This window comes from Dendropsophus ebraccatus, chromosome 3 (assembly GCF_027789765.1).
Source record: "Dendropsophus ebraccatus isolate aDenEbr1 chromosome 3, aDenEbr1.pat, whole genome shotgun sequence".
Lineage (NCBI taxonomy): Eukaryota > Metazoa > Chordata > Amphibia > Anura > Hylidae > Dendropsophus > Dendropsophus ebraccatus.
Window position 1 is genome coordinate 37,565,575 of NC_091456.1, and position 22,701 is coordinate 37,588,275.

Here is a 22,701-nt window from a genome sequence, read left to right on the forward strand (position 1 = left end):
AAATCTCTGGCACTTTATGGCACCAGTTGATTTGAAAGAAATTTTTTTTTGGGTGGACTACCCCTTTAACAGCATTTCAAGTAGTGATGAAGTAGGAATGATGTCAGACCTTTTGGCCTAGTACATAGGAAATCCGTGTTTGGATGCTTCCTATGCCTTAAATGAGTAATCAAGTCACTTACTTGAAAACAAGAAGCTCAGAATGGCTGTCCTCTGGTTCCTTTATTACATGTCTATTAGAGATGAGCGAATCGCTGATCTAAACGAAGCGAAACCCTTCGTTTGATTAGCACTCCTCTCATTAAGTCGGCTGTCTGCCAGCGCTACTCCACTCCTAGCTGGTCGACCCAGGGTGCCGTGGAGAAGCTGGATCCAATCCTGGGAAACTGGGAGAAGTTTCCCAGGACTGGATTCAGCTTTTCCCAGCATCCTGGGAGGAGTGGCAGGGAGCAGAGCAGCGCTGACAGACAGCAGACTTGATGAGCAGAGCGCGATCAAATGAAGCGCTTCGCTTCTCTAATGTCTATGTCGAGAGTGGCCTGGTAGTGCACTTGGTGGGATCTGGAGGAGTTGGAACATAAGCAGAGAGAGATCAATTGAGTAGGACTTATTTTATGCCATTCTGAGTATTTTTTTAAAGTGTTACTGTTGTCATAACTTTTAATATTTGAATCAACAGGGGATGTGATATAAACCATGTTTTTAATTTACATTCATTATTATTTTTAGTTCTCATGCTTTAAAGCAAAGCTATACTTACTTGTATCCAGGTCCAGTCTCCTGAAGGCAGCTTTTAGTCTTCTGCTGGTTGAAAAAAAGACCAAACGCAGGAAGTCCCAGCCAGTACAGAGTATCATGGCTCAATGTGTCCATCAATCACATGAATGCCTTCTCTATGCACAGGTGACCGGGGTTTCTCATAATAACTTTAAAAAAAAGAAAAAAGAAAAAAAGAATGTAAATTGCAAACATTATATCATATCCCCTGTTGGTTCAGATTGTGAAAGTTGTAAGTGACACTTTAAATTAAGGCCCCCATTCACACATATCTGGCAGTCCAGATCTGTTTCCCTCCAGCACAGTAGCATCATCAGTTTATGATAAAAGAAGAATGCCAGGCCGCCTTATATATATGAGCTTTGGTTGTTGTCTTACCACTTTAAGACATGCATAGGTTTACAGATTGTTACCAATCCCAAAGTATGCTCCAAAATTCTCATTATTTTAAAATATAAAATCATAAAATCATTGCTTAGGTACAAAGGTTTCATAAGACCACCTGAGTGTACTCACCGGAAGACCTACCAACTATAGCATCTGTATATGTTATTTGAAGCCGCAGCTAAATGAAGATGGAATTAGAGTAGCAATTATAAAATCTGTTGATCTGTGTTGAAAATGCATAATCAAGGTTGACTTTGATACCCATCTGTGTGAGCACAGCTGTTTACAGACTTTTATTTCCATTATAATTGGATAAACAGTTCTGTATAACTTGGAGGAATAGGGTTACTGTGCCTTTAACATTGTTTCGCTCCCTGTCCCAACCAGATGACAGAGCTTTTTATGTAATCTCATGTCTTTGTGCTATGAGAACCCCCAGAAGTGCATCACTATAGACATTTTAATTCATTAAACTTGTTCCTATACCGCGCCAAAAGTGAGTACACTTGATGGAGTTCTGAACTCTCAGCATTTTAAAAAAAAAACTGATCACATAACATGGAGGCTGATCAGCCCTAATTATACTATATCATACTATAGAGCAGCGCTTCTCGAACTTTTTCTACTTAAGCCTTATCTATCAGAGCTAAGTAGAGATGAGCGAGTACTAAAATGCTCGGGTGCTCGATACTCGAGACAAATATTTCCCGATGCTCGGGTGCTCGTTTCGAGTAACGAACCCTATTGAAGTCAATGGGAAACAACACGGAAATGGACAGGAAACAGCAGGGGAAGCATGCATGGACGCCTCGGGGCTGGCTAATCATAACAGGACAAATTCACTACTGACAGCCATTTTGGGGGTAGACGTATAGAGTATGTGTGTAACTTTTTTTTTAAAGGCACCACGTGCACAGGGCACAGCACAGTGAGGATAGGTATAGCTGAACTACAGATCCAAGTCAGCCAAGAGAATGTCAGCAACAGGACAAGTTGACTACTGACAGTTGCACTACAAGTCCAAGCCAGCAGTCAAGAGTAGCAAAAAAAAAAAAATGTTTTAAAAATTTTAAGCCCTTAGAAGGACTGTTGGGTTCTTCGTGTCGGATTCCTGCCTAACCGCACACTAATTCCCTGCCTAACTCTCTCCCTTACAGACAGCAGCTCTCTCCCTAATCTCTTCCAGCCTGCATCTGACGCAAACACCGCAGGACCTGATTCTTATATGCCAGGTCATCTGATCTGTCCAGCTAATCGCTGCTATCGACAATTATGGTTCCTACGTGATGCTGTGAACTCCCAAAGACTCTCCTGCATGATGAATGGCTGAAAAAAAGCCATCAAACATGCAGGAAGAGGAAGATGCCATTGTCTCAAGTATAGCAAGATGCTTGTCCGAGTAACGAGCCCCATCCAGTACCCTAATACTCGAACGAGTACCAAGCTCGGACGACCATGCTCGCTCATCTCTAGAGCTAAGTAATGCTAAATGAAGTAAAAAAACTCTACAACCACATAAATGCCAAAAATAAATGTGAACCTACCCCTGCACAATGTTTGGATTCTTGGCAGTGCCGTAGATATCCAGGGACTCTATGGAGTGGTTGCACAGAACAATTGAAAGGGAAAAGTCCATAGCAAAATCCAATCCCGTAAAAAATATCCTTTATTCAAGTCTACAGATAAAATCGCAAATCCATAGGTAAAGATTGCAACGTGTTTCGATGTATTGCACGTCTTAATCACTGCAGTAAAATTTCTGTTTATTCTACACTTAGGAGTCCGCTGGGCAGTTTAAATCAACTAATAGTTATAATTTCCTGAATTTTTTTAAAAATAGATGTATGTTTATCACACTCATGTTTAAGTTCAGTTACTGCAGTTCTCCAGACTATACAGATTCAGTTTCTTAATGCTTTCCGGATATGTTTTATGCTTCAGACCGTCCATTTTTGCAGCCCGTCTTTGGATCCGTTCTATTGTATTGAGTTTCAGTTGAGTAGGTGAGTTTAACAGAACACAGTATTCCAGATGTGGTCTTACTTGAGCTTTATACAGTGGAATTGCAATCTTCCTCTTCCTACTGGTTATACCTTTTGCTATGCAGCCTAGCATGCAATTAGCTTTAGATTGGTTTCCCAGCCGGAAGAAGTGCCAAGTGCACAAAACAGCCATTGCCAGGGATGTGCCTACTGCTCTGTTTCTCCCTACTCTGCACTGATGTCTTCACATGAATAAGTTATACAGTGCAATGGTAAGTGTCCCTACTTATGCTTCTTTAGTATCCTTAAAACTTTTCTGTCATCACGCCGCCTACAGCACAAAATGGGATTTGCTGTACTGCGCATGTGCGGCATGATGACAACGTCGGACGCTACGGCACGCCTCTGAAGGACATTGCAGCTTCACTGGAATTTGAATGACGCCCCTCACGCCCAGAGGGGCGTGATTACATCGTTGAACGGCCCAGGGGATCGTGACTACCTGCCCACAGCCCAACGCCCAGATGACTACTTGGGGGTTTTTACTATACAGCATGCCAATCTGTGAAAATAAGTTTATAAGTTTTTCTTTGCAGAGACGGGGGATATAGGGACATGTATGGGAAGTGTGATGAGTGGTTTATCAGCACATTTCCTGAGCTTAATAGCCATTTCTAATGTGATTGGTTTTCTTTGTTTAAATCAATGTTAAACATATGGCCACTAGGTGTCACTCTTCACTGTGCCTGTGTACAGCAGCTTTGCGTCCACATTAAGCAGCAGAGAATACCGGGAATGCCCACATTGTATGGTCAGCTCTTCTGTCACACAGCACCAAAACCTCTGTAACCGTACAGTCACATTATACTGACTAATAGTTGCATAACAAAGAGCATTGTCTCCTGCTAAGCATGCAGAGTTGATATTATAATTAGCAAAACTTAATATAATTAGCCTACGTTAGCTGCGCTCAGTTGATATATGACCTGCATGATGAACAGGTGTCTTTCCTTGCATGAGCATAGAGAAATGGTCCCTGATTGTTACTCCTCAACCCAACATTACAGCTGGCACTTAGCAATTGGCCGGGAAGTGTTCTTGTGTCATCTGCCAAACCCATATTATTCCATCAGACAACTATACGATGACGCGTGGTTCATTGCTCCAAAAAATGCTTTTCCACTATACTACAACCCTACTGTCCATTGGTATTACACCCAACTGTCCAACAGCATTACACCCTATGGCGCGACCCAATCTACTGTTAGTGTTGTCTATGGGCTTTTTTTGGCCGTATACTGGATTTCATGCACCTTTTGGCAATGAACGAGACTGAAATGGTGAAACCCTCCCATTAGAAAAAAGGTTCAACCTACTGCTGGGCATTAGGATACACCAGTGGTAATAAAGATACCAGCCTTTTATCATTATTTATCAATGTGGCCCTCTTGTCTTCTACTTAAAGCGGCACTATCAGTAGGTTCTTCCCAGAGAACCTGCTGATATGCCGCACTAGCTGTGTCTCTCAGTAGTATATTGCCATTACTTTCACCCCTCTCCTCCCCCGCATTGTTTGTAAAAACGTTAAATGCTCTTATGCAAATTACTTGCAAAAGAACATTTAGGGCGATGCTCAGGGCCGGAGAGCATAGTGGACTGTATACACGGCGGCTGGGCAGGGAAGCAGTCCTGTCAGAGACAGGCTGCTTCCTGCGCATGCTCGAATCCCCCGGGCCACCTCTGATCCTCCCTGAGGTCTCTCATGACGTAAGTATAAGTCTATCTTATACATACGTCCTGAGGGACCTCTGGGAGGATCGGCGATTGGACTTCTTCCCTATGCAGCCGCCAGAGCCCTCTATACATATATGAATATGGGACCGGAGGGGGCGGGCTGGGCGGCCCGAGCAACGCCCTAAATGTGCTTATGCAAATAATTTGCATAAGAGCATTTAACGATTTTAGAAACAATGCGGGCGAGGAGAGGGGTGAAACTAATGGCAATATACTACTGAGGGACACAGCTAGTGCGGCATATCAGCAGGTTCTCTGGGAAGAACCTGCTGACAGTGCCGCTTTAAAGAATTATTCCCATCATAACTAATATAGTAGGACTCGTCATATTTTTGTAAATACATTCATTTAGCATTCATTTAACTTGCCTCCTTCTCCTTATTTGCTGCCCTTTCCCTCCCATTGCTGACAGCTTGTTGTCTAGGTTACAGACTACCACTCTGCTCTAAAAGCAGTGGTCTGGCTGGTGTATATATAGCTTACTAGAAAGTGTACCCGGCGCTGCCTGGGTATAAAGTGTCAGTGTGTATACCTGTAGTGTATAGTTTTGGGTTTCTGTAAACCCGTAGTGTATAGTTTGGGGTCCTGTATACCTGTAGTATATAGTTGGTGGAGGTCCGGTATACCTGTAATGTAAAGTTTGAGGGGTCCTGTATACCTGTAGTATAGATTTGGTGAAGGTGCTGTATACCTGTAGTATAGAGTTGGTGGAGGGCCTATATACCTGTAGTGTATAGTTTTGGGGTCCTGTATACCTGTAGTGTATAGTTTGGGGTCCTATATACCTGTAGTATATAGTTGGTGGAGTTCCTGTATACTTGTAGTGTATAGTTTTGGGGTCCTGTATACCTGTAGTGTATAGTTTGGGGTCCTGTATACTTGTAGTATATAGTTGGTGGAGGTCCTGTATACCTAAAGTATATAGTTGGTGGAGGTCCTGTATACCTATAGTGTATAGTTTTGGGGTCCTGTATACCTGTAGTGTAAAGTTTGGGGTCCTGGGGACCTGTAGTATATAGTTGGTGGAGGTCCCGTGCACCTGTATAGTTTTGGGGTCCTGTATACCTGTAGTGTCCTGTATACCTGCAGGGTCGTATTAACCATTAGGCACCCATGGTCTGGTGCCTAGGGTAGCACCTTGCAGAGGGGCAGTACCCTCCCGTTCAGAAAATCTGGTGTCTTTTCGAGGGGGGGTATGGCAGTATTGGTCAGGTCTGGTATAGCGGTGTTATCCAGTCACAGTATGGCGGTATTGGTCAGGTCTGGTATGGCAGTGTTATCCAGTCACAGTATGGCGGTATTGGACAGGTCTGGTATAGTGGTGTTATCCAGTCACAGTATGGCGGTATTGAACAGGTCTGGTATGGCAGTGTTATCCAGTCACAGTATAGCGGTATTGGTCAGGTCTCGTGTGGTATTGTTATCCAGTTACAGTAAGGCGGTATTGGTCAGGTCTGGTATGGCGGTGTTATCCAGTCACAGTATGGCAGTATTGGTCAGGTCTGGTGTGGCAGTGTTAAATGTGATGTCTGGAGCTATTACCTACCTATCCTGGTGAGTGAGGATGGGGCATCTTCAGGTTTAGTGCTTAGGGCAGCAGCAGCTGGTAATACTGCCCTGTATACCTGTATAGATGGAGTAGGGGGTCCTGTATACATGTCCTGTATAGATGGAGTAGGGGGTCCTGTATACAAGTACTGTATAGATGGAGTAGGGGGTCCTGTATACCTGTAGTGCCCTGTATATACATTTACTGTATAGATGGAGTAGGGGGTCTACCAGTTATTTCTGTGGATCTGTTGTGAGGCAGCTGCCCTAGCAACCATTCACATTCCAGCTCCCTGTGAAAGTAGTAATCCTATTGGTTTTTTAAGGCTCCCAACTGCCAACTGCTGGGCAGCTGCAGCTAATTATATCAGTGTGCAGTGAGGAGATTTTCCCATTCATCTCTATGGGGCGCCGCTCTTCCCCCTCCCCCTCCCCTCCTGTACATCTGGCGGGGACAGGACCTTCGCAATAACCTTCCCGGGCACCCAATGTATCTGTGTGCCAACTTTGGGGTCAAACGGTTCAGGCGTTTGGAAGTCTATTTGGGACAGACAGACTTTCATTTTTATGATATAGATAGTACATACATATATACAGTATAGTTATACTATATAGCTTATAGTATATATATATATATATAATATGTGTTATACATTACATATACACTATGGATAGATTTATCAAACATGGTGTAAAGCAGAACTGTCTCAGTCTCCCCTAGCAACCAATCAGATTTCACCTTTCATTCCTCACAGACTCTGAAAGGTGGAATCTGATTGGTTGCTACGGGTGACTGAGACAGTTTCACTTTACACCATGTTTGATAAATCTCCCCCTATATATCTATACATCTACATTATAGCTATATATACACCAGTCAGACCACTGCTTTTAGAGCAGAGTGGTGGGTGGTAACCTAGAGAACTAGCTGTCAGCAATGGAAGGAAAAGAGCAGCATATCAGAAGGGGCAAGTCTAAATGAATGTATTTGCAAAAATATATAACCTGCTGAATCCTACAAGATTAAAAGGGAAGTGTGGCAATTTCTAAAAGCCAGCAGCTGGCAGGGGGAAAATTGATTAAAGTAATAATCTACCTCTCCCAGTGCCTGCAGTGAGCAGCAGGAGTGGCCGCTCCGGGATCTCCGGGGTGTACACGTCACAACCCGGCTGATGGACTGGCTGCTCAGCCAGTCAGTAACTGGGGTGGGACGCCGATTCAGTCACTGATTGGCTGATCGTCCAGTCCATCAGCCAGGACAGGCATTTTCCTCCGAGTCGTGACATCATCACAACTCGGGGAAAAATGACTTTCAGTATGGGTCCTGTGGCCGCTCGTGGCATGAAAAGAGGTAAGTTGTACCTGTAATCAGTTTCCCCCCTCTCCCGGCAGGCAGCCAACTTTTAGAAATTGCCAGACTTCTCCTTCAACTATATTAATTGAGATGGGAATACCCCTTTTAGCATTTATGGAATAATACAAATCTCCTACTGGTTTTCAGTGAAAACCCTGTATCCTGTATATGTCTTTCCAGTGTGACATGCAGTCGTTGTCTGTCGAGGAACTGAAGAGATTATTATATGACACTTTTTGTGAGCACCTTTCCATGCGTGACATTGAGAACATTATCTTGACAGAAGAGGCTGGAAACATCGGAACAAAAGGGGATTGTCCAGTGGACATGGAAAGTAAGTATTAATTCTGTGGGGTCAGATGTGAACTGTGCCCATAGTTATGGAAGATACTTTCTCTTTGAATCACAGAATAAAATCTAATTGTATGCAGTGTTAGTGCCATGATCTTCAGCTAGATCCTTCAAACTTCCACTAGCTTTTGGGCCTTGACAACCAGGAAAGTGTTTCTATGGGATGTCACATTATAGATTTTATGTGATTGCAATCTCAACATAAGGAATATAGGTCTTATATCTGATGACACTTTGCCTTCTTCGTTTCAGCTTCTCCAAATCAACAAATCCGCCAAACCTGTGTCCGTAAGAGTCTGATCTGCGCCTTTGCCATCGCTTTCATCATTAGTGTAATGCTAATAGCTGCAAATCAGGTCCTGCGCAGTGGCATGAAGTGATGATTTGGGCATATCAAGCCATGAACATTAATGTACTTCCAGGAGCTTCTCCTGCCTATTCCCCACTTATAAACGGACTGCAATGTACAGAGGAGGATCCCCCCCTAAGACCTTGAGAAACATGGGACTTACCCTCCAGTGTCTGAATGTGCATGGGAGGATTTGCATGGAAAATGCATGGGCATTTAAATTGTCAGGTGACCATCTGTGCTTTTAAAAATCTGTGACACGAAGGGACTTTCTATATATATATAATAGGTGTATATATGTATACGGATATATAACTCTATATTTATGAGCAATAACACTTTTGGTCGCTAAAGGGTTAACTCTTTGGTTGCTGGGCACAGGGTCAGTAGGGTTAATGAGCTCCTGCTAATGTGTAATCTTTTCTACACTGCAAGGAGAAAGGCAGCACGAAGGTTAATTTGTCTTCCCCTCCCCCCCAATATCATTCGCCTTACCCCCTAAATTGCTGAATGGGTTGATGTTAAATGTAGCTCTCCCTATTTGCCTTCCATACGTCTCTATGTCGAAGTATCTGCTTGAAGTATAATTGGCCCATACCCTGTTTGGACGTTATCTCTTGTGACAAAGGGGGATTGCTATGAAGCCCTGATTCCCTTTGCTGCAATCGCATTGGAAACCAATAAGCTGCCGGCTGCTTCAAGAGCAAAGAATTGCTATTGTTATTTTTCAAAGCAGGAATGTCCGTCCTCATGATAAAGTATCTCTGTATAGACGATATTCACCATTCTATTGTTTGCTGCAGGTTTTCACTCTTTAACCAAGTTAATAGCACGCCTCTTTCAGATTTGACCCCTTTTTGCTTTACATATTTTATATAAATTCAGCAATTTGGAACTCTTGTACTTTGTATCTCGGAGCCAGGTCTATGCTCACATTTGCTATTCTTTTTGAAATCCCGTTTTTAATGCATTTCAGTATCTCCAGCTTCAGTGTGCAAAGTTCTTTGTTATTGATTTATCATCTTCTATGTTCTTTACGTGAGGGTTAAACCTGTTACTTCCAGGACCTAATTAGAAGGGATTGTCAAAAGGTAAGATTTCCCGATGGAACAATAATTCTAATGTATTCTTGAGTATAATGGGCACCTCCGTTGATGCACTTGTCTAAGCAGTAGGCCAAAGAATCATATACTTGCCGGTAAGGAAAACTTAATACTCTTGCAGCTATTTTTAGTTTGATATTGTCATGAAGGTGCCAGGACGCTTCGAAATTTCCCAGTTCAAAGTTTCCAACACATTCACGGTGTCACAAGCAGCGGATGGCCAACAGGGCATTACATAAGTAGCACAAAAATGGATAGTTCTGGTTTTCATGGTTTTCAAGAGAGAAAAAAAATCTAAAAATTGGGCACAAAATTGCCAAACTTGGCAACATGCTTACCTGTCTAAATGAATGCCCACCATTTAACACTGTCATTTGTGAGATGAATAATTTTTCAACATATCTGATCCAGAGCTTCAAATATCCTGCGAGAACATAGAGTTGAAAGAATATTCCGACTACACAAATTATTTTATATTTAGCTCAGGGTGTTATAATAAAAAAAAATAAAAAAAGCCATATTCATCTGCTCTGATCTCGAGTTGTGCTCTAATGGCTCCTAGTGCCTGTTGCTCACGGGCGCATCCAATTCCTTTGATGTGTTGTGCCTGCAGGAAATGTCCATCTAGATTAACACTGGCCACATTGGTGACCCACCTCAGCCAGTGATTGGCTGTGTGGGCCTAGTTCCTGCAGGGACATGATCCAGGAAGCAAATGAGAGCAGTGAAGACCAGGAGTCTTTGGAACGGCAGCTGCGGGAATCGGAACAGGTGAGTATGGCATCTTTTTGTATTTTTACAGCACCCTAAGCCAAATAAAAATATATCTATGGGGGAGATTTATCAAACATGGTGTAAAGTAAAACTGGCTCAGTTGCCCCTAGCAACCAATCAGATTCCACCTTTCATTTTCCAAAGAGTCTGTGAGGAATGAAAGGTGGAATCTGATTGGTTGCTAGGGGCAACTGAGAGTTTCACTTTACACCATGTTTGATAAATCTCCCCCAATATATCTATAATTATATAGACTTTTGGACCCCAGAAAACTCTAGTTATATAACTCTAGTTATAAGTTTTGTTATATATTTCTAGATGTGCAGCTGCATGCACTACAAAGAGTAAACAACAGCAAACTGTTCATTAATTGAAAGTCATTGCCAGCTGTTTTTGAGATACATCAAACTGCCCTGAGCATAGGGTTTATAAACATTAGATGACATGACCCCCCCCCCCTTCTCTGTTCAGTCATTATTTCGTCATATGTAAATTCATAGCATCATTTCCACTCATATTGTTCTGTCGCAGCCTTAGAACCAAATAGGCCACAAGTTTACCAAAAGACTTTATGTGGCACAGTGGCTTCCATCAAAAACATGAATTGGAGATTGTACTTTTTTTTTCACAAAACATGGTTTATGTTGCTAAACTGTCAGATCAACATGTGACCTGAGAGAAGGGTCTGCCATCTTAAGGAAAAGCTATGAGACGACAAAGTTATATTTATATACAAGTTATTTATCTGGAAAGATTAAGAGTCATCTTTACAATGAGTAGAGGAGTGATGAGGTTTCTCCGAAGTAAATGGAGCTTAATTGCAAACTGCACCTGAACTGGAGACAACAAAAGGGGAAAAAGTGGCCATGTTTTTGTAGCGCTGGATAACCCCTTTAACTTGGTTTTAGAGTTTTTACCAGATGCCTGTCATTCAATGGCAAATAATTGTTTATTATAAAATAACGACCCTTATTTGCCTTTAAATGATGGCTGTCCAGTAAAAACGGCCAAAAAAGGGGTTGTGGGAACATAGCCTAAGTTATTTTATAATAATGGCCGTCACATTGCACAAATGACGGACATTGTTATAAAATAACGGCTGTAGTTTGTGGTTAAGAAATGACCCTCCAGGAATAATGTAATTTTGACGGTGTGTGAACATAGCCTAATAATGCTAAAAATCATTATCAAATTTACCTATGTTTTGAGTTTTAGGCCCTGAAGATGATAACATGCCCATCAGTTCCATACCATTCTCTATCCTTCCTTTTCCAACTCTTACTATATTATCACCTTTCAACCTGCAATTACTCTTTCACTGCAGTCTACGGCTATGTTCACATGACGATATTTTGCGCCCGTCATTGCTGACAGCTGTCAAAAAACGTCCGGTATTTCCTCTCGACGACCATCTACAATGATTATGTTCATTATAGACAGCCATCATGGCAAATAACAGACTTTTTGATGGCCATCAGCAATGACGGCCACATAATCCACATAATCAATTAAACCTCGCCTATCAGCTATTTTCTACTTTCCTATAGTCTCGTCCTTCCACTTTCATTCCATGTTTAGAGATGATCGAACATCAGGAATTGTTAGGTTCAATCACGCTCGAACCTTCCACATTTGACTCCTAATGCCTTTCCGTTCCGTGGGGAAGGTGGAGACAGCCCGAGTACCGCCTGGAAAACAGGGATACAGCCTAGGTAAAAGTATGTATCCTTGTTTTCCAGGCAGTACTCGGGCAGTCTCCACCTTCCCCACGGAACGGGAAGGCATCGGGAATCAAATGCAGAAGTTTCAAGAAGGTTCAAGTTCGATCGAACCTAAAATTTCCCGATGTTCGATCATCTCTATCCATGTTCCCCTTATATTATTTTGCTCGTTTATTATGAAACTGTTCCCCTTCTTTCTTCTTTATATCTTTCGTTTTCCCACCCTTGTTGCTTTATCAGATTCCATTGTTCTTTTCAGAGCTTGTTTGTAGTGATGAGCGAATCTACAGTAGGAATGAAGCGAATCTGTATTCTGCTCATTAGTCTGCTGGCTTTAAAGTCTGCTCTGCTTCCTGCCCCTTCTCCCCGGGTGCTGAAAAAAAGATGGATCCAGTCCTGGGAAAGTGGAAGAAGTTTCCCAGGACTGGATCCATCTTTTCCCAGCACCCAGGGACCAGCGGCAGGAAGCAGAGCAGACTTCAAAGCCCACAGACTATTGAGCAGAATACAGATTCGCTTCATTCCTACTGTAGATTCGCTCATCACTACCTGTTTGCATTATCCACTATCATTTTGTATGTATCAGTACCTCGTCTAGCTCTCCGCCAATATTGGCAGAAATCGTCCTTCATTCTCAGCGTTCTTCCACCAATCCTTTCTTTTCACGTCATGCGTCATTTTTGTAATAAATCTGATTATTTGTCAGAATTCTTCTTCTATCTCGTGTTAAAGAGCTGGAATATCGGAAAGCGCAAAAATACCCATATTGCAGCACGTGACATCAGTTGACAGTTTGACAAGCAGTCTGTTCTACGGAAAGACTGCAATTTGTCCTTTCAGTTCAAGGCCCTTTGGTAGTTAAGTCTCACTTCAGGGGTCATACATCCTATGTTTCATTGAATGATATGTGACACTGCAGATTGGCCAGCCTCTCCAGCAGCTATGTGCCATTCTGATTCCCTGCACATAAGACTAATCTGCTCCCTTCACGCTCTCTTCCTGGCGGAAGTTATTGTATCATCACAATGAGAGACGGGATAATGAGCTCGCGGAGTGACAGGCTGCAATAATCAGCTAATGCTGCATTCATTCCACAGCCCTGGCTCACCTCTGCTCTCACCACCTGTCTCTTTCATTACCACACCTCCTCTCCTCTTCATTCTCGCTCCCCTGTTTGTCCTTCGCACTCCTCTTTTTTTTTCAGAAATATTTGGAGAACAAAGTCGCAGGATGATGTAAATCTCATTTTCGTGTCTGTCATAAGGTCCATCATGGAGAAAAGATAATAAACAGTAACGCTTCAGCTCATCGGGTCTCACACAACTTCTGTTCTATCAAACTTTTTTTTTAATTTTTCTTGTTTTTCACCTTCATTGCTATGTATAAGCTGCTAAAGCCATACATGATGATTTACATTATACCAAAGTAATGTGTTACGCTAGGTAGGAAATTCCGCAATACAGTGCCGGGATTGCATCTTACGGTAGTTTCAAATGTCACCGACTCCTTCGGTACATTGGATGGTGCATAGTGTACTATACATTTGCATAACTGTGTTTGGAGAAGGTCGGGGACATAAACGCTCAGGTTTGTCATTGGTCCTATCATCATTGTGCCGCTTGCTAACATATGTTTATTATATGTATTCTTTCTCATGTGTCATGGTCAATGACAGCGTTATTCACTTTAGCTGACGTATATTTATGTATGGATGTCATTTTTATCTGTAGGCAGCTAATAATAGGACTTTACATAATATTTGAGCAATTTGCTGGGCAAATGTCAGATATAGCATACCTATGTAAATGATATAGAATATATATAATACCTACATGGTGCACAAGATTGTGTGGGATCAGATGAGCTTTAGTTCAAGCATCCACTATATACTATTATTCCCTGATCGGTATGATTCTTTTAACCGGGCCATGAAAGCGTATAGGGCTTGTTTACATAGTCATGGTGATATTTTTAAAGGGAACTTTCATGCTGCCTGAACCACAAATCAGTAGAGCAGTCCCTGATCGTTTTTGATTACCCTGCCAACCTTGATTGATATATCTCTTTCTATACAAAAACAGTGAGAGATCTGTCAATCAAGGCGGGCAGGTTGAGGAGAAGCCACCAGGGGACTACCCCGCTGACTTGTGGTTTGGGCAGCATGAAGGATGACAGGTTTCCTCCTGGGAGAGAAGTAACATTTTTTTCCCTATTTTGTCAAGATAACATGAATGGACTTAAAATATAGAAGTATAAATGAGCCACACATAGTAGAAGGAGCTAGACAACCCCTTTAATAGACAAACTAGGGCTATGTTCCTACTCATATAGGGAAAAGGTGGCCTTCTCATTATATAGACGGTAATGAGACGACCGCCTTTGCCTGATATGTTCCTAAACTGGGAACATAGCCTTACATTGCTTTTGGTCCATGATACAATAGTTTTTGCATGTACAGAGCTTGAGACTCTGCACAGATAAAATGTGAAATTCTGTTCAGCTTCAGTCACCACTAGAGGGAGCTAAATGTATAGTACATAGATAAGAACACAGTTAACTCCTAAGCTCCAGTGTTTTATTATTGTATCCCTTATATATTTTAATTAATTGAATCTAGAAACTGATCAATATTCTTTCTTTTCTGATTGTAGATTTTATATTCTATTTTCTGTAAAGGATTATGGGGTTTCCATCTAGCCTTAGCTGCTCTTAACATCATTCAAATACATATTTTACAGTAGCCACTTGGACAATAGGGACCTGTAGGTTCTGGAGACTGAGTTCTATAGTAGAGTGTTCTATGCATGCTCTGGGCAAAGGAGGTGCTGCCTCCAGCTGTACAAAAAAGGTATTACATTTCACTGTAGTCTTACTGCTGGGACCTGATCTATACAGAAATAAAGTGTATGCCATTCAGGAGGCTCAGTGGCCAGTGTGGCATGGAAATTTAAAAAAGAAATGGCCAAAAAGTCCTAAAAATTGCTTACCTTAACTATTAGATTTAAACAATATATAACTTAATGATGATACATTCCTATAATGTCAGTCGGGGGATATTGTTGCGCTGGCCCTCATAAAGATATTAGGCTGTCAGTCAGAATAGAATTTTTAATCCATTTAAATAGAAAAAGAAATCAAAATGGTGTTCTAACCTAATGGGATGGAGACATTTATACTGAAAATGGTGTTATGCAAAGTTAATGTGATGCCCTAATCTTAAAGGGTTTCTCTATCTGATGCTTTGGTGGTTTCATATAAAAGTCCTATTCTAATTCATTGGAGGCACACTATGGCTATGTTCACACAATGATTTTGAACTGCTGTTATTTGATACTTAAAACAACGGACATTATTTTGAGTATGAGATAACGGCCTTTGTGTAACATACTGTGGCGGCTGTCATTGCAATGACGGCTGCTGGGCCTTTTAAGTGTGGCTTTTTGGGTGTGGCTATTTTAAAGTTCCATTCCACATAGTGAAAAATTATGCTGAAAAATGTGTGAATGACTTAAAATAATGACCGCTGTTCGCTCAATAATGGAGGCAAATTAATGTCACGAACATTAATGTGCAGCACTCATTATTTTATACATTGTGTGAACCAACGGCCGTTGTTTCCATAGACGTCAATGGAAATCGTTGACGTATGAAAACAAGGGCCGTTATTTTACAGCGTGTGAACATGGCCTCTAACAGATCAGCACAGGTAGCACATAGATGAACGTTTACATACATTTTCTCTGCATTTAAGAGTTAAACGGTGTATCTCTGCACAAAGCCAGTTACCTTATGGACAAATTTAAATTTAGAGAGTGAGCAGCCAAAGGCTATGTTCACACAATTTTTTTTCAGCTCCGTTTAAAATAACGTCCATCATTTTGAGTCTAAAATAATGGACGTCATTTAGCTGTCTGGCCTCCGCTTAGTGCAATGAAGCCTGTTGGTACATTATTTTAGTTTGGGTTACTAATTGCCCTTTTGGTGTGGCCTAATTGAAAAGTCCATTGAATTTAATGGTAAAAACGGAGAAAGAACGTTGACAAAAGAAAAATCATGTGTGAACAACTAATAAAAAAACGTCCGCTGTTTGCAAAAGACGACCAAAAATAATGATCATATTCATTATTTTGACGTCTGCGGTAAAAACGTCCGTTATTCAATACATTGTGTGCATTGGACGTCCGTCTTTCCATTGACGTCAATGCATTGCCATTACAGTCAGTCGTGGCAAAAAAGGAAGTTTTTTAAAATATCAAAATCAGACACCTTTTCTCTATTTTTGACGTTGTGTGAACATAGGCATACGCTGGCTCCCAGTGATCCTTGTAAATGCCTTGACTACTTATATTTTAGGAATACATAAGAAGCTAGAGTAATTGAGTCTAGGCCCTAGTGGATGATTACTGATAAAAAAAAAAATTAAAATCATAACGATATCAAAATCTACCATTTTATAGCTGATTTTTTGCAGCAGGGGTGCATACAGTATTATTATAATACAATGACAAACGCTTCATTAATATTCCTTTTATGAAAAGTAAATGGAAGATATATTGATGAACAAAGAGGAAAAACACATACCAACTGCATATCATTGAATAATATGACAGCCAGCAGCACACATTTTGGGAACATGAAGAGTTTTTCTGAATTGGTTGGGTAGAATATGTACCATAATTCTCTGATTCGGATAAAGGGGTTGCCCAATTCTCTCTGAATTTGCATTGGAAAATTCTCGTCGGCATGGTCTGTTATATAATATGTAATGTGCAATGTTCAAATGCAATACAGTAAGCAACCAATACAACTAAATTCTATGTTTGCCACAATTTCTCAGCTAGGCCCACTGGTTATATATTGTATAAATACGCAATACTAATAATTCAGAACAACAAAATCACATTTCCATTGCTTCTTTTTATCCTGCTACCAGTTCCTGTTTAAAGCTTGGGACCGACGTCAATATATTTAATGGAAATTTACAGGCCAAATCGACTTTTAGTGATCTAGAAGAGCCAGGTACAAATATGCAGGGCAGCAAAAAAATAAAATCCCATCCTAGGACAGCAGCCTCCTGAAATGTGTTGGTTGCCCTTGCAGCTGTCATGAATGTTTATGTGTTAGAGTGCACTGTCTTGCTATACTATTGTATCTCTATTATGTACCTATTAGTATCACAGTACACCGACACATTGATTTGCACTAAAATATTGGAAAGCAGCAAACAAGGGTGATTTGTTAATGTGAGGAAACCAAAGCTGAAGATTTTTTACCACAGAAGTCTTTACAGAGCTTCCTTAAAGGGGTTATCCAGCGCTACAAAAACATGGCCACTTTCCCCCCTACTGTTGTCTCCAGTTCAGGTGTGGTTTGCAATTAAGCTCCATTTACTTCAGTGGAACTGAGTTTCAAACCCCACCCAATCTGGAGAAAAGAGAGGGAGAAAAGTGTCCATGTTTTTGTAGCGCTGGATAACCCCTTTAATGGTAAAGTCCCGGAGAACCGATGAAAGAGGTCATGTGGTCAGCGGAGTTTATGTCACTTCATAGCCGCATGTGCCCTGATTCCAATAGTGTCTTTACCTACTTGCTATACCCGTTTTTTTCTGTCCATGTTGTTTTCCTAAAATAATGTCCATCATTTTGGGCGCCCATCATTACAATGACGGCCGTTGATACATTATTCTAATTTAGGCCTTTTTGGTGTCTTTTGTAAAAGCCCATTGAATTTTGTAGTAAAGATGGTGAAAGGACGGTGAAAAAAAAGTGTGAACAACTAAAAATAACATCCACAAATAATAATTGTCATAAGGAATAATTTGACATTCACGTGAATAACGTCTGTTATTCAATACACTATGGGGGAGATTTATCAAACTGGTGTAATGTGAAACTGGCTCAGTTGCCCCTAGCAACCAATCAGATTCCACTTTTAATTCCTCACAGATTCTTTGAAAAATGAAAGGTGGAATCTGATTGGTTGCTAGGGGCAACTAAGACAATTCTACTTTACACCAGTTTGATAAATCTCCCCCTATGTGTATTGGGAGGCTGTCATTCCATTGACTTCAATTAATATTTGGTAATAATGAACATTATTTTTTTTTTTTTAAATGGACACCTTTTCTCTTTTTTTTTTTTTTTTTTAGACAGTGTGCCATACAGTGGTTTTACTATTTGGTTAACTATATGTACTTTTCACTGAAGAGTCAGATGGGCGGGAACTTAGAATATGAATCCTAGGCTCAGGGGATGTAAATAGGAGCTTCAAAAATCACACCCAGTGATCACTATTCTCACTCTCGTCAGCATCATAATTACACTACTTAATGGTGCGTTTACATGGAAAGATTATCGTTTGAATTTTCACGATAACGATCGCATTTGAGCGATAATAGACTTGTGTAAACACAGCAAACGATCAAACGATGAGCGAGAAATCGTTCATTGTGATCTTTCAACATGTTCTCAAATTGTGATTGGTTGTTCGCTAAGAATTCACAGATCGCTTTGTGTAAACAGTCTTTCACATGTGTGAGATGGGCTTAAGCGATTTTAAAACAATGGCAATAACGATTTTCTAAACGATTGTTCACTTTTTCTAAACGCTGATCATTATAAAAATCTAATTGTTGCTTCAAAATCGTTAAACGATCGATTGGGCGAATTATTGCCTTGTGTAAACGGACCATTAGCCTAGCATTTACATCTCATTTTACCACCTCTCTTACTATTTAGCAAAAGTGAACCAAGTAGTTATACCCCTATATCTCCAGGATCGGGGGTGCAACAAAAAAAAAACAACTGGAATATGAGCACCTGAGGCTATAAAAAGTAAAACTCCATTTTTGGGATTGACCACGGGTCCGATTTAAGTGGCCACTAAAGTGAGGATATGCAAAAACTTGTACAAAAACAAAATGGTGGCAGATATCAACCAAACCGATGAATCGATTCTGTTCCTAAGGCAAGTAAGACAATTAAATTTGTGATTTTAATGTTTGCTAAGAACGACCCTAATACCGTTCCTTAGCGCTTATGTTTTCTTTATTCCCCATATAGGTTACAGACAAACCCATGTTTAAGTTGTGTTACTACAGAATTCCTCCGTCAATGCTCGTGTTTCATAATAATATATATATTTTTTCCTTTTGCTTGAAACTGTGGATGCAATTTATTCGCCTACGGAAAATGTATTATCTATGCAAAATGGCAAGGTCAAAGTTTGTGATTTCACGTTGAATATTGTGGCTATTTTTTTAAATCGTTCTTCTATTTTTTACCCTTAATGGAAACATAGAAGTTGCACTTGTGTAAATGTCTTATGTTTAAAGTGAAATATTATGTAAAATTTCCGTATGTCAACAAACTGAATATGACGTTTCCTGGACAGATATTTATTTGGCATAGTATAGATAATTTAGGTTTATCCATGAGCTACGCTTATTTTGGGCTGAACCAACATCAAAAAGTATCATGTGAGCCCAATAGGATCTGGTGTTATGTGGATATTTGGTCATAAAGTGCCTCAGTAATAACACTATATAAGAGGAGATTTATCAACCATGGTGTAAAGTGAAACTGGCTCAGTTGCCCCTAGCAACCAATCAGATTCGAGTCTGTGAGGAATGAAAAGTGGACTCTGATTGGTTGCTAGGGGCAACTGAGCCAGTTTCACTTTACACCATGGTTGATAAATCTGTGCCTATATTCTAATGAACTGAACTTATCTTCAACATTTCAGTCCGTAAAATGACTACATCCATTGTCAGTAAGAATCAGGGATACATAAAGGAAGAATGAAATGTTGGCGATTTGAAAGGTTCCCTTTGTGTCTTCTATTGCTTGCGACAAAACATGCTATAATGTTCATATAGGTTGCAAAGAGTTAAATAAAGCGTAATAAAACACAAAAATACATTTGCACAAATAAAATGAGCAGGACTGAGGATAATGTGAGGACTAAATAAGTGGAACTGACACAGTGCTGCCGCTTTGGTGGTGCAGAATCTGGCCTCAGAGCCTTTACACAAACTATTAGGGCACATTCACACGTAACGAGTTTGCAGCGGATTTCACGCAAATGCGCTGTGATTCTCGTTACCATTAGAGCCTATAAGGATGCATTCTATGCCGTCCCAGTAAAAATAATAAACACACCATGCTTACCCGTTCCTCCCTGCTACTTTTGGGTCTCGCCTCACTGACAATCTGCTCAGCCAATCAGTGGCTGTGGCAGGAGAACGCAGTGATTGGCTGAGGAGAGCATCAGCGAGTCGAGACCGGACAAGCCAATGGGGAAGGAACGGGGACAGGTAAGCATGGTCTTTTTATTAATTTTACTGGCCCGGTTAAAGAAAGCTGCCATTACATTGCGAGAATGCAGGGCTATAAATTCTAATGGGAACGAGTATCACAGCAATATGCGCAGTGTGAAATCCGCTGCAAACTCACTATGTGTGAACATACCCTAAAAGGGGGTTTCCAGGCAAGATAGATTAAAGAGCTATCCACATCAGTCACTTATCGGCAGGGTTCCAACATCCAGCATCCCTGCGCAATCTGCTATTCACCACCTACACTATTCAGTCAACAGGGCCACAAGCGGTTGTCTATGTTCACTGTGTAGTGGTGGCAACCTGGAAACTGCAGCTCAGTTCCCGTTCAAGTGATTTGTAGCTGAGCTGCAGTAACCAGGTGTGGCCACTAGAGTGAATGGAGACAAATGCTTCAGACCCCATTCACTGTGTAGTGTGGGCACTGAACAGTTAAAAAGTGGGAAAGCCGGGTGTCTGCACCCCTCTGTTCAGTCTATTTTGCCTAGAAAAAAACACTTTAAGTGCATTCTATGGTTTATGGAGTACATCTTAAAATCTATCATAAAATGTGTCCAGTCTGTTGACAGAATGCAATATATTTTCTTACCCAGTTTGACCATAGACCGTTTGATCATATTGCTCTAGCAGATAATAACATGCAATGAATCTGGCATCAAAAACAGAGGAAAACATTCGTTCTCACCTATACTGCTCTGTTATGTTCAGTCTCTGGATTGTCAACTTTTTTTTTTCCTTTTGTTTTTCTAATGCTTGTCATCTTGAACATGGTGTCTTGATTAAAACATTCAGAATCCTGTCAAAATCAATATATTCCCCAAGGCTTACATACCTGTCAGCAGATTTTGCTACTTGTGTCATTACAAATATAAGTAATCATTTACAATTATGAATGGGATTCGATCTCTGATTTCATTTTTTTTATTATTATAAAACAACTCTTTCTGCAAAATGATTTATTTTAAAAGCAATAAGGTCACTAATATAGGTTTCCTTTAGATCCTTATGCCTCAGACCATAAGCCAGGCTGTCAGAGCTTTAAGCTGCCGAACGGCATACTCACCTCTCCTTCTCTCTGCTCTCTCGGCAGCAACAGGCTTCCCTTTACTGCTGGGTCCTAGTGCACGATTTTTAGATTTATAGCCAGAGTGCACCACACTTTGCATTTCCCACCGATCCCTTTTCTGTTGCACCTATATAAAAGAACTCCTACCTGCCACCTGTGCCTGAGTATTAAGGATCAGAGATGAGCAAAAGTCGAGCATGCTCAAGTCCAATAGTTTGTCATTTGATTACCAGTGGCTAAAGAAGTTTGATGCAGCATGCTCAAGTTATGCTCATCTCTACTAAGGATCTATTATCATAGTGACCTATTAAAGTGTCACTGTCGTGAAATTTATTTATTTTTTTTTTTTCTTGCAATAATTAATAGTCCAGGCGATTTTAAGAAACTTTGTAATTGGGTTTATTAGCCGAAAAATACTTTTTTATCATGAAAAAGCAATTTTAAGCTCTCCCCCCTGTCTTCATTGTTCTCCTATGGAAAGAGCTAAATAAAAGACCAAAACAGGACAACAAAGAGTTAATCTACAAATACATCACCCTCTATCTCCTCTGACAGTCACCACTGACCTCTCAGAGCTCTGATTACAGCTGTCACCCAGCTCCGTGCCTGTAATCCTCTGTTATCTGCTTTCTGCTGTCGGCTAACTCCCTCCTCCCCCCTCCCCCCTCCCCTCTCCCTAGACCAGACTGGGTACATCTGATGCAACAAGTCACAATTTCCTGATTTTTTTGCAGTGGATGGAAAAGAGGGAGGGGGGGACCTGGAAAAAGGCTTTTTAAATGCAGATAATGGCATATTTGGCTAAACCCAATTATAAAGTTTCTTAAAATCGTCTGGACTATTGATTTCTGCAAAAAAAAAAATAAAAAATACGACAGTGTGTGCTTGTATATGCTTCTCCTGTGTTTGACCCAGCTTCTGTCCATTGCCTGCCCCGACCTGTGCTCATGACCTGACTGAGTGAACTCACGCTGCTATCATCTACTGTCTGTTTCCCGAATCTACACAAACTTTGCCAGCTCTGATGTACAGCTGTAACAACTACACCTCTACTACATCCTTCTTGTACCATGCTATATTCATGTCAGCAGCTGCCAATGGTGACTGCGCTAGACAGTAGCAACTAGAGATGAACGAGCAGGCGAGGTTCGCGTTAAGTC

At 40.9% G+C, this 22,701-nt stretch overlaps 1 protein-coding gene and 1 long non-coding RNA gene across 2 annotated transcripts in view; one reads left to right on the forward strand and one right to left on the reverse strand.

Annotated features, from left to right (window-relative positions):
- Positions 1-9,642, forward strand: part of CABP7 (calcium binding protein 7) — a 75,783-nt gene extending 66,141 nt beyond the window's left edge. The window contains exons 4-5 of the mRNA XM_069964129.1: positions 8,023-8,176; positions 8,446-9,642. Of these exons, the coding sequence (XP_069820230.1) occupies positions 8,023-8,176; positions 8,446-8,573 (282 nt within the window). The 3' untranslated portion in view covers positions 8,574-9,642. The remainder of the gene's footprint in view (positions 1-8,022; positions 8,177-8,445) is intronic.
- Positions 501-21,265, reverse strand: LOC138787027 (uncharacterized). Its single transcript, XR_011362280.1, has 3 exons — positions 21,161-21,265; positions 761-926; positions 501-561 (listed from the first exon to the last, which is right to left on the reverse strand). It is a non-coding gene; the product is annotated as an uncharacterized lncRNA (long non-coding RNA).
- Positions 21,266-22,701: the final 1,436 nt, after the last annotated feature.